Source organism: Pan troglodytes, chromosome 17, assembly GCF_028858775.2.
Source record: "Pan troglodytes isolate AG18354 chromosome 17, NHGRI_mPanTro3-v2.0_pri, whole genome shotgun sequence".
NCBI classification, from domain to species: domain Eukaryota; kingdom Metazoa; phylum Chordata; class Mammalia; order Primates; family Hominidae; genus Pan; species Pan troglodytes.
This window is the reverse complement of record NC_072415.2, coordinates 57,166,774-57,181,614: the sequence shown is the minus strand read 5'-3', so window position 1 is coordinate 57,181,614 and position 14,841 is coordinate 57,166,774. Positions and strand designations below refer to the sequence as shown.

Below are 14,841 nucleotides of genomic sequence, written 5' to 3'. Positions count from 1 at the left end.
AAAATGTATAACAATACCAAGGACTCTGACACGTTCAGAATGGTTGTGTAAGTCCTCTAAGATCATGAACAGTGAGCAAAATGCATGAGAGTAGTAGTCACAGACAGTGCTCAGATAGCCTTTGGCCTACGCCATTTTAAATAATGTTTCATTCAATGGCAGTGAAAAAAAGTACTCCAGGCATGGAGCTTACATTTGGAGGGAGCAAACAAATGATGAAACACGTGCATTTATACACAGCTACCTAATACAGTGAGAGATTGATGAATGATGAAGAAGAAGGCCAACAGGAATGCGGTTACTTTAGGTAAGTATGGTCTGCCAAGGAAGGCTTTTAAAGGTGAGTGGGAGCAGGCCGTGGGAATTCTACAGGCATATAGTTAACCTTGATTGCCAACATCTGAACACCAGGAGATTCTAATGCAAATCAACCACTGGGTTTTCTAGGAAGATGGGAAGAACTGGCTTATGTTAGATCCAAATTTCCATGTCCAATTGGAGCACAGTCATTACTGTGTCAGAGAGTCCCTGGCCCTCTCTAGCTCACCACCGTCTCCACCTCTGCTTTGCCTAACATCCATCTTACTCCTAATTTGCCACTACATTCCATGTTTCTGTAGGTCTTTGGGCTGTGACCTCTGCTTTGGAAGAAAATACATTTAACTTTCCTCCAACAGCTATCAGGCCAATCTCCTATGTAAACTTAGATATATACTTCTAATCTACTTTAAAAAAATAATCATAGAGACTCAACATAGTAGGTTAGTCATATGTGTTGGTCTCTTTTTCTCAAAGCCACACCAAAATAAGAGTAAAAGGAATAAAATGTAAACCCACAGGGTCAGCCCACAAGAGAAGGTAGAGGAGGCATCAGTGAATCAAAAGGTACAATAATCTGAAAGGTGGAAACTGGTTGGAATGTTGATAGCCAAGATCAGTGCAAAGAAAATACAGCCAAAATTCATCCTGTAGAACAACTTCAAAGACTTAAGGCTTGCAGACAGCAGGTAGGGAGGAAGTGAGGTACAAGACAGGATTGAAAGTGAGGAATTAGTTAGAAGTTGGAGCCTCAGGAAACTTCCCCACCCTGAGCAGTCAGATGCCAACCCCTAGTCAAGGCAGGAGAATGGAAATTTTCCATTATTCTCTGGAAAAATGGAACCATGGAAATTAAGGCCATGGAAACAATGGGCATGGTGGTGGGCCAGGTTGAGATGCAGGGCTGGAAATTGATTAGGTACAAATTGCTTATTCTGCCATGGTCTTCTGCTCCCCTTTCCCTTAGAACACCAGGACCAGAGCGGGTGGGAAGGGAGTGGAAAGTTTATCTGGTATGTTTGGCCATTTGGAAAAGAATATTGATGGGTACCTGACAGGTCCGAGAATGTGTTGCCAAAAAAAAAAAAAAAAAAAAAAAACTTAGAAAATTAAGCAAATAGAAAAACAAGGCAGTTGTTAATTCTAGGAAAGACAAAACAAGAAAGCAAATGTAATTCTAATTCACCAGCTGGCTCTGCAGTTAACAATGTACAGTTCTATTAAAAATATTGATTATTGAGTTAACCTAAAATCATAATAGAACTTTTGGGATGATGGAGACAGATATGTATATGTGGTAAGGAAAGGGCAGAGAGATGAAAGAGCTACACTTCATTTCATCCAAAGTGGGAATAAATATATAAAACATCAAGAAGAAGCCACCAAAGTAAAGGCGTGACAGAAAAACATCCACATGCCGAAGTATTTGAAGACAAATTTTCTTAGGAAAAAAGAGGAGGACTGAGTATGTGATTGAATAGAGGTGGAAGTGTTAAAAACATGGACTAGGCGATATTTAAAGGGAATGGAGGATGTGGAGATGCAGCAGGCACACAGGCTGCATATGGGGTTTTGGAAGTGGAAGAAGGTTAAGTGTATTTGCTGTGAGGGATGGCAGGACTGCACTTATCCTGAATGAATTCAGGAACGGGCAGTAAGCAGAAAGGACCTAAATGTATTGTCACGAAGCCTGCTATCCAGAGGAGCATTTCCCCTGCCCCTTTACCCAGTCATTTTTGGGTATACATACAGCACCAACTTTCCCACTGCAGCAAATTCGCAGTAGCAGTTGAGATTTTATAAAATTAGAAATGATGGTAGTGGCCACAAGCAAATGGACTAGCAGCTACAAGAAATGTCAGCTGATGTCAGTTCTGACAAGAAGAACCCCCCAAAACCATAAAGCAGACATCGGAACTTAGGCCTTACATCAGTCTTGGGCCATTCAAAGTAGAGTCATCTATGTCAGTGGTCCCCAGGCTTTTTGGCACCAGGGACCGGTTTCGTGGAAGACAGTTTTTCCACGGACTGGGCCTGGATAGGGGGCGGGGGATGGATGCTTTTGGGATGAAACTGTTCATCTCAGATCATCAGGCATTACTTAGATTCTCATAAGGAGCGCATAACCTAGATCCCTCGCATGTACAGTTCACAATGGAGTTCACGCTCCTATGAGAATCTAATGCTGTCGCTGATCTGACAGGAGGTGGAGCTCAGGCAGTAATGCTCACCTGCCTCTTAGCTGCTGTGCAAACCAGTTCTAACAAGCCACGGACGGGTACTACGGGTCCATGGCCCAGGGGCTGGGGACTCTCTATGCTCTATATCACTGGTGCTGCATGGTGTAGTGCCTGATGCTTATGAAGAAGTTTAAGCATGTACTGAGATGAAATCTTTTTTATTTTCAATTTGTTAAATAAGATATATTTTCTTTTTTCTTTTTTTTTTTTTTTTTTTGAGACGGAGTCTCGCTCTGTCGCCCAGGCTGGAGTGCAGTGGCGCGATCTCGGCTCACTGCAAGCTCCGCCTCCCGGGTTCACGCCATTCTCCTGCCTCAGCCTCCCGAGTAGCTGGGACTACAGGCGCCCGCTACCGCGCCCGCTACCACACCCGGCTAATTTTTTGTATTTTTAGTAGAGACGGGGTTTCACCGTGTTAGCCAGGATGGTCTCGATCTCCTGACCTCGTGATCCGCCCGCCTCGGCCTCCCAAAGTGCTGGGATTACAGGCGTGAGCCACCGCGCCCGGCCAAGATATATTTTCAATTTGACATTTTCCATGAAATGATGTTTAAAGAGGCATTTGAGAATAATCTCAAAATAATCGATACCGAAAAAAATGCTTTGGTTTTGTTTAAAAGGGTAAAATCCTTTGGGATACTTAGCTATCCAAAGTGTCTCTTTCTGGAGGTTTTTCCTCTTGAAGAGTCTGTCTGCAGGGATGATGAAGACAAGGCAAGGAAGAGAAAAGAAGGTGATTTCCCATAGGTAAGTTCTAGTGGGGGAAAAGAAGTGGCATTACTTAGTAGAAGCCTTCAAAATTTATCAAGGGTTGAAAGTAGATGCCTCGGATTGTGGGTTTCTGAGAGAGATGCGTCTAGTTGTTTATAACCCCTTAAGGAGAGGGGGAAGAGCCTAAGAGCAGGGAAGACTTGGGATGAATGTTCTCGAAGCTTAGGTGCCCCATCCTAAGCTCTGGATCTGATGAGAAGCTGCGGCAATGGAAAGAGAAGGGCAGAGCACACCGGATGTGAGGTGTGAAGAGTGAAAAGATGTTATTGGGGGCCAGAACCCAAAACAATCAGACTGGCAGCTGATGGTGATGGTGTGCTAGTCACCCTGGCTATTAGCTCTAGGATCAGAATGCTCAGTGACATTTCTGAGTGGGGCTTAGTTTGGGAGGGGTTTGCTGCTGACAAAGCTGGATGGAGTCAGAATTAGGGGGAGCTGATGCGATTCAGAATATTGTCCAGAATGAGAAACAGACTGCATTGCCTTCCCTGCTTCCATCCTCCTTCACCCTGGGACTGTCAGCTGGGCAGTGCCTGTCAAGCTTAGCTTCTACTTGGCTGCCCCAACTCAGGGTCATCCTGTGCATGGCCAACACAACTTTTCTAAGTACATCTTTTTCTTAAAAAGTTTACAAATGAGTAACATTACAGAAAATTGTTCATTAAAATTTTATGGAGTCTAATTGTCAGAAAAATCTCCATTGTATGACCCAATAGCACATATATGTATGTAACTGAAACCCTCAATATTTTGCTGACATCGATAATGGTAAGTTAATAAATATATCTCAGCTATCCAAAACAATACAGTGGCTCAAGTTAATCCAGTCTTCAAGAATAATTTTCTCTTTTCCATTCCAATCATTTTGTTCTCCCACGGACATTAATAAACTAGGAGGTCTTTGTGGTTGCCTTTGTGGCCAGGTCAGGGTAAATGTGGTTTCAAACAGACTCGAACTCTCTTTGCCAGTCTGAGTATCTCTGAGCCAGATTCTTTGCGGAGGGCTTGGTGTGAGTTAGCACATCCAGAAAGTCGGCAGTGGTTACTATATCCAACTGGATCCTGGGTAAGTCGCTGCTTTCTAGGATAAGAACACAACAGTAACAGCACAACAATCGACCTCTTGGTGATCAATGCTCTTGAAATGCTAATAGACCTTCTTTCAAAATAATGCATAATGCAGCATTCTTAATTGTTAATGCAGCAAAAGGCAAGACTAAAGAGGGCTGGGGAAAAATTCTTTAACGTGCAACTGAGTTAGCCCCTAAGGCCCAGACAAAAAAATGTGACCTAAATGTATCGTTACCAGGTATTATTTAATATTTATATAGTGCCTCAAATGGATCCAGCCCAACATCACAGTGTGCCAGAGAAATAAAAGCCTGAGCCCTAAGGAGTTTATCATCTGCAAGCAAAGTCGATCCGAATCAGAACACCCACGGAGGAATGAGTTGAGTGAGGGATGATTTGACCAAAAAACGCGTTGCCAAGTGTAAAGCGGCACCAAGAACAGGCGCCAGGCTCCATCTGCTGGTGAGAGGGATTTTTACACAAATTCCTGGAACACCTTCATGGTGATCCAACCCATACCTGACTGGTGACTTTCAAGTGCATCAAAGATCTTCCTCACGGGCCGCATGGCTGCTTCCCTGCAGACGAGCTTAATATCTGAGCCTGAGTAGCCCTCAGTCTCCTGAAACAGCCAAAAAACCAGCCATTGGTCAGTGGGCAGAATGCTCCTGGCCATTACGTTGTTATAGGCAGGACCCAATATCAGAAGCCCCGTGTAGATTCTGTATCTGTCACCCATGAACACCCTAAAAAGATTCCCAGATAAACAGTGCTTGAGGAAGAGACCCTGCTAGCATGTTGGGATAACCTAAGCAGCTGGGCTAGAATGGCTTTCTAACACCATCGAAATATGCTGTAAGATGCCAGTGAAGGATCAGAACACCCAAGTTAGCCTATCAGGGCCCCTGTGCTCAAATCCAAGGATGGTCAAATTTGGTAGGCACGTTTATTCTTGTAAATAAGATCATACCTGCCATTTAGGAACCTCAGAGAACATTGTGTTCAAATGTTCACCAAAAGCAGGCAACATTTCTGCAACACCCTGGGAATGGACACCAGTGATAATGGGCATAATAGACATGTACCTGGAGCTTTTCTGTTATGTAATCATCACAGTCATTCTTTGTGGCTCATCTGCTACCCATTTTACAGATGAAGAAACAGGCTCAAAGAGTAAGTGACTTCTCCGAGGTCACACAGCTAACAAGCAGCAGGGCCAGGATTTGACCATAGGTTCTCTGAGTCTAAACCCTATGCTGTTTCCACTGCCTCACGTTGTTTCTCCTTCTCTGAATATTTTTAAGTGAAAAGGAGCTTATTCTTCGTGAAGATGCCCATTGCATTACGGGGGCAGCTTGGATCTTATTCTAAGTGTCTCAAGCTTCTATCAGCTCATGGTAAGACCTGGTCTACAAGATGGCCATATGGTGGGCCCTTGACCTACATGTGCCCCTCTCCAGGGCAGCTGACCTGGCTCAGCACACTGTACTCCAGCTCTGTGTGCAGCTCCAAGGCCCTGCTCTTGCTCACAGGAGGCAGCCAGTGGTAGATCATGGCCTGCCTGGCCTCCCGGCTGGGGAGATCGACCAGAATCCTCTTCTCCAGGCGGCGTAACATGGCACAGTCCAGCTCCCTGAAATCACACCAGAAATGGAGCTGGACAGGGCTGCAAACACACTTCCTGAACAACAACTGTACTTTAAGAACAATTTAGCATTGCAGGAAGCAATTCTGCATTTTAACTGTCACTCTACATCTATGCCTTGAGGGGATGGGACAATTAATATTATTTGGAGAAAGAATTGGTGAGAAAGAGAACTGAGGGAGGGAAGGAAGGGAAGAGAGGGAGGAAAGCAGAAAGGAAGGAGAAGAAAGGGAAGGAAGGATGAATGGAAGAAAAGAAAACACATTCTCAGAACTAATGAAAAGGAAGTAATTTTATGCGACTTAATTTGGGGTACAAAAACCAACTAACAACCGGCAATCATGAGTATTCTCATTGCAGTTGTAACATGAATTATTCAATCCGATCTTGCCAGTGAGTAAATTATTGCTGACAATAACTTGGGCACTCTAAGTACATTAATTCTTCCAAAATTCTCAGTCCTTCTGGAGTGAATGACCCCCTCACTTCATTACATTGGTGAACTTAGCACCAGTGGCCCTTCCCGGGTGCCCAGTGCAAATAACGGCCCTTTCAGACACTCACTTTTACTCCTCCCAAAACTGTCAGGCCAAGTTTATGTGATTTTGCATCCATAGGCCATTTCCTTAAACAACTTGATATGGTTTGGCTCTGTGTCCCCACCCAAATCTCATCTTGAATTGTAATCGCATAATTCCCACGTGTTGTGGGAGGGACCCAGTAGGAGATAATTTGAATCATGTGGGCAGTTTCCACCACGCATGCTGTTCTCATGGTAGTGAATAAGTCTCACGAGGTCTGATGGTTTTATCAGGGGTTTCCGCTTCTTGCATCTTCCTCATTTTCTCTTGCTGCCACCATATAAGAAGTGTCTTTTGCCCCCCGCCATGATTCTGAGGCTCCCCATCCATGTGAAACTGTAAGTCCAATTAATTTTTTTCTCTTCCCAGTCTTGGATATGTCTTCACCAGCAGCATGAAAATGGACTAGTACACTTTTTTTTTTTTTTTTTTTTTTTGAGATGGAGTCTTGCTCTGTCACCAGGCTGGAGTGCAATGGCTTTCAAGCTAATATAAAAGTAGAATAAAACAATTGAACATCTATATACATACCATCTTGATTCAGCACCAGTATTCTTCTATATCTGCTTCATATCTCTCTATCTACCTATTCTTGCTAAATTATTTCAAAGTAACTTATATCATGACACCTCATCCCTAAATATTTTAGCATGTATTTCCAAAGAAGGGCATTTGCTTACATAGCCACAATATCATTATGACACCTGGCAAAACTGATTCTGTGATGTGTCTAATGCTCAGTCCATATTCAGATTTCTCCAGTCAGGGTGGAGGGTGGGAGGAGGAGAGGATCAGGAAAAACAACTAATGGGTACTAGGCTTAATACCTGGGTGATGAAATAATCTGTACAGCAAACCCCCATGACACAAGTTCACCTATACAACAAACCTGCACATGTACCCCTGAGCTTAAATAAAAGTTAAAAAATACTCCAACCATCCCCAAAATATCTTCCATCATTTTCTGACAAAATCCAGTGAACAAATATGCATTATGTATGGTTATGTCTCTTAAATCTCTTTTTAATCTAGGCCAGCCTGCTTGCCCTAGACCCTTTTTGAAAAAACAGGGCCAGCTGGAGAATGTCCCACATTCTGAATTTGTCTGATGATTTCCTTGTGATACATGAAACTGGTTCCTCTATTCCCTGTCTCTAAGAGGGAAGTTCTAAAAGCTTAATGAGATTTAGGGTAAATATTTTTTGGCAAGCGTATTGCATAGATGATGATGTGTTTTCATATTCATCAGGATCCACACATCTGTGTATCTCACTGTCGGTGTGGTGGTTGATTTTCTGGTGGCCATGGAACTCTCCGTTGTAAAGAAAAACATCTTCTCTCAGCATGTAGTAAGTATTCTGTGTACAATACTTTGACACCATAGGAATACCCAATTCCTTATACCCTTTCAACTAATGGTTTTAGCATCTATTAATGATCTTTGTCTGAATCAATTATTTCACTAGAGGTTGCAAATGCTGATTAAACACACACCCACATACACACACAGAGTTGGATTTTTTTTTGTTTTTTTTTTTGAGCCAGGGTCTTCCTCTGTTGCCCAGGCTGGAGTGCAGTGGTGCCGTCGCAGCTCACTGCAACCTACACCTCCTGGACTCAAGCGATCCTTCTGCCTCAGCCCCCCAGTAGCTGGGACTACAGGTGCGAGCCCGGCTAATATTTTTTGGATGCAGTTTCACCATGTTAACCATGCTGGTCTTGAACTACTGAGCTCAAGCAGTCCACCCGCCTCAGCCTCCCAAAGTGCTAGGATTACAGGTGTGAGCCACCACGCCTGGCCTGGATTTTTCATTCCAAATACATTATTTGGAGTTATTATGAAATTACATAGCACTATTATGTAAAGCAGAGCTTTCCCTCATCAGCTGAGGCTATTTGGTTACTCTAAATTACCATTCCTATTATCAACAGATCATCTTGAGTGTGAGTCTGTGAACTGTTTATTTGATTTTCTAGGATAGAAATTAGGAAATTCCTGTATGTTAGCCTAACCATTGATAAAGAGTAACAATGAGCTGAGTGCGGTGGCTCACGCCTGTAATCCCAGCCCTTGGGGAAGCTGAGGTAGAAGATTTGCTGACTATGCTGGGCAACATAGTGAGACCCCGTCTCTGCACAATATAAATAAAATTAGCCGGGTGTGGTGATGCACGCCTGTAGTCTCAGCTACTTGAGAGGCTGAGGTAGGAGAGTCACCTGAGCCCAGGAAGCCGAGGTTGTAGCGAGCCGAGATCATACTATTGCACTCCAGCCTGAGTGACAGAAATAAATTTTTTAAAACATAAAATTTTAAATATTTTTTAAAAAAGAGTAACAATGAAAACGTCATCACCAGGTATTTCTCACTCATAAAAACACTGAGAATATCTAAACTGTCTTCCCATTTTTTCTTATTCTCATTCTGAATCTATGTTACAGTATTTCTTTTTAAACTGAAAACATACTTCCAGGGAACATATCTGAATCCTAAATCACAGCAACCAGATTTCTTTAAGGAGTGTGTCTTTTCCTCTCCTATTGTTTGTCTAACCCTGAGCTGAGAATCCATAGTCCAGGGGTGCCTTACCGACAGTAACAATGACCTATTTCTTTTTTGCATTTGCTTTGTTCTTTTATCAGGCTCACCCTGTTGACATTCATCGCACATCAGAGACTCAGCCACCTCTTCCCTTGCACAATCATTCCCCCTCTCAAGGCACATTTATATTCAAGGCACAGGGTCAAGGAAAAGAAGAAAAAAACACGCTTCACAGCAGAACTTTGCCTAGCACTCCAATTGAGGATGTGCTTATCTTTGCTTCAAATGGTTTCCTCCTTGTTCATACTCAGCAATAATATACAGCCAGCAGGCAGCAAGAATGATGCTGTTCCCCTTGACTGGTCAGCACCCACACCACACCAGTTGTTCAATATTTTGAATATCACCCCTGCATATAAGCCACAAAAATATGTTATCCTTCATACCCAAGGATGTTCCAACAGAAGGCTGTGTTACTAAGGTTGAAATAAAAACACTGTATTAGTCCATTCTCACACTGCTATGAAGAAATACTTGAGACTGGGTAATTTATAAAGGAAAGGGGTTTAATTGACTCACAGTTCCACATGGCCTCAAGAAACTGACAATCATGATGGAAAGCAAAAGAGAGGGGCAGGCATCTTCTTTACAGGGTGGCAGGACAGAGTGAGCACTTATAAAACCATCAAGGTGCAGTGAGATCTCATGAGAACAGCATGGGGAAAACCACCCCTATGATTCAGTTATCTCCACCTGGTCCCGTCCTTGACAGGTGGGGATTATGAGGATTATAACTGAAGATGAAATTTTGGGTGGGGACCAGCCAAACCATATTACACTTCATTGTTGATGAACTTTAACTAAGACTGCACTTAAATTTGGGGATAAACACAATCACCTCTGCTTCCTCCTACTAAACACCACTGAAAGAGTTTTTGAATGGCATAAACCCACAAAAGCAAAGAGAATTGGAGAACTGATTGAAGCAAAGATTTGAAAGCTGGGAAGCATAATGATGAGTAAAAGAAACTTAGTAGAACTGAGAAGCTGCTTTCTAAATCAGCAGTAAAGAAAGTCAAGAAATAATCTGAGTCACAGAAACCCCGAGAGACTTGGCAGTATCTTCTTCTACCTTTAGAGGTGAGGGTGAGGCTGGGTTGAAAATAGGGGGTTTGATTGCCAATTTGCATAAAAAAAAGATCACAGATTTCCACCCCCTCCAGTAGCAGGGGAACTGCCTCTCCCATACCTTGGTAGAGGGTAAAATGGAGGGTCTCCAGGCTGGGAAACACCAGGCTCAGTTGAAAATAGTGTACTGTACTGAAGCAATGAGATACCGACTATCCCTAGACTCTTAGCAGCCAAACTCTTGCCCTCCAGGCAGGAGATTGCAAGAATCGTCACTTGGCAATCTGACCAGCCAAAGAGAAAGACCCTAAGGACATTGATATTGGGAGTTCCCCAACACAGTAACCCAGTCAAATCTCAATACATGGAGCCCACAGTTGGCAAGCCTTTGCCACATGCACAGAGCTTCCTGTGGGTTTTGTTAATGTACCCCTCTCATAAACATTAGGCAGCCAAGAAGACCTACATCTGTGGAACTCCTCTAACTTGAAGACAGAGCCCAACACAAATAAATGGGGGAAAATAAAAAGAATCTTGGAGAAAACAGAATTCTTCAGGGAAATGAAACTTCAAAAATTAGTATTCTCAGAGAGATGTAAGAAAATATTGCCATGAAACAAGAAGAGTGTCTTAGTCCATTTTGAACTGCTATTAACAAAATACCTGAGACTGGGTAATTTATAAAGAACAGAAATTTCATGGTTTGTCATTTTGGAGGGTGGGAGACCAAGATCAAGGCACCAGCAGGTTTGGTGTCTGGTGAGAGCCTGGCCTCTGCTTCCAAGATGGCATATCCTCAAGAGGCGGAAACAGTGTGTCTTCACATGATGGCAAGTGGAAGGCAAAAAAGAGAGACCAAACTGCCTCCATCATGCCTTTTTATAATGGCAGTAATCTGTTCATGACAGTGGAGCCCTGGTGACCTAAACACTTCCCATAGGGCTCTACCATCCGACACTGTTGCATTGGGGATTAAATTTCTAACACATGAATTTTGAGGAACACATTCAGACTACAGCAAAGAGGATGCCATTTAAAAAGAATAGAGAAAAACAACAAAATACAGTAACTTGAGAATACAAAATATGATAGAAGAAATTAAAAACACAATGGAAAATTTAGAAGATAAAGCTGGAGAAATCTCTCACAGAGTAGGACAAGAAAGATACACAAGGCCAGGCATGGTGGCCTATGCCTGTAATTCAGTGCATTAGGAGGCCAAGGTAGGAGGATCACTTGAGCCCAGGAGTTTGAATCCAGCCTGGGCAACACAGTGAGACCCCATCTCTACAAAAAAATTAGCCAGGCATATGCCTGTAGTCCCAGCTAGTTGGGACGTGGGACGATCGCTTGAACCCAAGAGGTTGAGGCTGCAGGGAGCTGTGGTCATGCCACTGCGCTCCAGCCTGGGTGACAGAGCCAGGCCCTGTCTCAATTAAAGAAAAAAAAAAAAGACACACAAATATGCACATAAATACACACACACACACAAAGAAATTCGAAATGAGAAAGAAATGGTTTTTAAAATGAGAACATTATTACAGGAGAGCCAACAGACAATAGGAGATCAAAAAAAAAAAAAAAAAAAAAAAAGGACAGAGAAAACAGAAGGGAGGATATCAAAGAAATCATTCAAGAAAACTTTCCAGAATTCTAGGAAATAATTTTCTGTATGTGAAATATTAATAAAAGCAAATGCTTAACTAGTACTTAACTAAGTGGCAGGCAATGTCTCAAGCATTTTACAGACATTAATTCATTTAATTCTCACAACAACCCTGTGAGGCAAGCATGAAGATTTAACTCAGTGAGTCCCTAAACCTGTGCCTCAGTTAACTGCTAGTGGACTCCCAAGTCACATCGTGGTGAAATTTCAAAACCTGGAGAACAAAGAAAGGATCATAAAAGCTTCCAGAGAGAAAAAACAGGTTATGTACAATGGATCAATAAGACTTCTCAACAGCAATGTAAGACATTAAAAGAAAATAGAACACTGCCTTCAGAATTCAGATGAGAAATAATTTCTAGCATAGAAATCTATCTCTTGATGAAGACATCAATTAAGTTGGGGGATAGAATAAAGACATTTTCAACATGTGAGGCCTAAAAAAAATTACCTCCCATGTACCCTTTATCAGGAAAGCATTGGAGGATTCTCTCCAAAGGAGGAGAGTAAACCACACCAAAGGACTATAAGGGATTCAAGAAACAGAGGCTGTGACGCAGAGAGTGAAGGACCCTCCAGGAGGACGATGGGGAACCCCAGGGTTTCCTCTCCAGACTAGGTGCAGGACAAGCAAGTGAGCCTGGAGCTGGTAAGAAGGCTCTTACCAGCCTTCTCTCCAAGGAGATGAAACTCATAGAATGCCTGGAATGTCTCAATGTATCAAGAGTCCATCTAGACAGTTAACAGTTGTGACTGAATTATAGGAGAAAAAGGTGAAGTGATGGGGGAGAAAAGAAAAAAAGGAGAGAAGGGATTTTTTTTTTCTTTTTTTTTTTTTTTGAGACGGAGTCTCACTCACTCTGTCACCCAGCCTAGAGTGCAGTGGTGCGATCTTGGCTCACTGCAACCTCTACCTCCCAGGTTCAAGCAATTCTCCCACCTTGGCCTCCTGAGTAGCTGGGATTACAGGCGTGTGCCACCATGCTGGGCTATTTTTTGTATTTTTAGTAGAAACGGGATTTCGCCATGTTGACCAGGCTGGTCTCAAACTCCTGACCTCAAGTGATCTGCCTGCCTCAGCCTCCCAAAGTGCTGGGATTACAGGCGTGATCCACTTCACTCGGCCGGGAGATCTTTTAACAGGGAAGCTAAATCATTGCATTTATATTTTAGGAATTCAGTGCCGTTCAGCAGTATTTACTGCCTGCCATGTGTATTGTCATTGCTATGCCTCCAATATACAGAAACAAGACGCCCTCTTCCTTATATGTAATTAAAGGCAGTAATATGGAGGGTTGGGTCTTGGCCTGTGGGATCATTGATCCTGTAAATTTCAAAGAAAAAATAAGAGCTGATATCAGACTGAAAACCCCAAGGGAAGAGAAAATAAGCCCCTAGAAATGGCAGAGCACGGGGTAATGAGCAGTTGCTGTATTTTCTTCCAAGGCCTTTACTTTGGATCAGCTACTTGCTTCTAAAAGACAGGCTGCTAAAGAAGAAAGATTCTTTCACAGGGACTCCTTCTTCCTGCTGTCCCTATCCCATCCAGAGTGACTTCCTGTCTAAAGGAAGTCCAGAACCCTCCAGAATGCCCTAGGAAAATGGAGTCTTGTAGATGATGTGGAAAACAATCCCTCACTACAGATGTCTGTATTGATTAGCTAATGCCCTAAAGCAAGAGATTTACCTCAAAACTGCTTGTGGGCACAAAATAAGTGCAACTCTCTGACAGCCAGTCCTGATGAATGCACTTTTCATGACATCAATAATCATATAATCATACAAGGGAGGAAACGAAGGACAAATGGAATGTACCCAGGAATCATTCTTTATGCCAATATATTTATATTAAAAAATTTAACCTGTGGCAACCAGAAAGCACTCCCCTTAGTCCCTGCACTTTGAGTTTTGAACCTAGTTACTCTGTTTTAATGTCTCCTTTCTTTTGTTTTTCTGGTACTTCTGTCACCTCAAAGGACAAAACTACCAGCAAGTGTGAGCTGCTGGTGTACAGCAAGTGTGAAATGCAGCAAAGACTCACAGACCTCAGAGTTTGGTCCACTGGACCCAGGCCCACTGCTGGATAAAAGGTGCAGCACCCACTGGCCACTTCGACGGTTTACATCTTGCTTCAAGGCCTTGCGCCCGATCAGCTGAGCCCCTGTGCCAACCCTCAGGTACCTTCCTAAGTCCCTCGTCCTGTCTCCACTGTTAAACCAGGGTTCCTGGGACAGAGATCATTCCAGATTTTACAGAATGTGGAAGCAACATAATTCTAGTTTATTCCTTCACTAGTTAAAATGTATTAAGTTGAAATTATCAGCATAAGAGAAACCAACCTTCAGTTTTAAAAGGGAAGTCTTTGCAGTATGTCTATGTAACACCATGAAGTGAGTGGTCAGGACAACTCTGGAAATTAATATTTATTAACATTCTGTGGTTGATAATAGGGAGCCAATGATTAAGCATTGAAGGGTACTTTGTCTTCCACAGTGAGCCCAGCATCAGCTGTCCCCCACCTACAATTCCCACTTGGGCCAAACTGGTCTGTTTGCCATTCTCAGAATCCACTTTTTGCCATCCTAGTTCTGAGTTTCTACTCAGGCCATTTTCCTTATGTGGAACTTTCACTTTGTCTATCAAAAGTTGAGTCATGTTTATAGACCCAGATCAAGTGCTCTCTACTTCATAAAGGCTTTTAAAACTATATGTCATCAGAAATTGCCTCTTTCCCTTGTATATTTTTGTTCTTATTATCGTCTGTACCAATCACATGGTGCTGGCTGCATCTCCACCTCATAGTTATTTATTTTCTAACCCACTGATTGTTCAATCAGATTGCCAGTTTCCAGAGGCCAAAGATTATGGACCATATGATGTGG

At 42.7% G+C, this 14,841-nt stretch overlaps 1 protein-coding gene and 1 long non-coding RNA gene across 11 annotated transcripts in view; one reads left to right on the top strand and one right to left on the bottom strand.

The window, feature by feature from the left end:
• Nucleotides 1-3,983: 3,983 nt before the first annotated feature.
• KATNAL2 (katanin catalytic subunit A1 like 2) overlaps nucleotides 3,984-14,841 on the bottom strand; it is a 409,798-nt gene continuing 398,940 nt past the window's right edge. For 9 of the 10 annotated variants that reach the window (XM_016933645.4, XM_016933646.4, XM_063796078.1 and 6 more), the window contains 3 exons: nucleotides 5,871-6,033; nucleotides 4,920-5,022; nucleotides 3,984-4,410 (listed from right to left, as the gene is read on the bottom strand). In XM_016933645.4, the coding sequence (XP_016789134.1) occupies nucleotides 4,271-4,410; nucleotides 4,920-5,022; nucleotides 5,871-6,033 (406 nt within the window). In that variant the 3' untranslated portion in view covers nucleotides 3,984-4,270. Of the gene's footprint in view, nucleotides 4,411-4,919; nucleotides 5,023-5,870; nucleotides 6,034-6,916; nucleotides 7,113-14,841 lie in introns of those variants that run through there. The other variant, XM_063796082.1, reaches the window with a different exon arrangement.
• On the top strand, nucleotides 4,794-7,963 carry LOC107969490 (uncharacterized). Its single transcript, XR_010152077.1, has 3 exons — nucleotides 4,794-4,862; nucleotides 5,705-5,797; nucleotides 7,876-7,963. It is a non-coding gene; the product is annotated as an uncharacterized LOC107969490 (long non-coding RNA).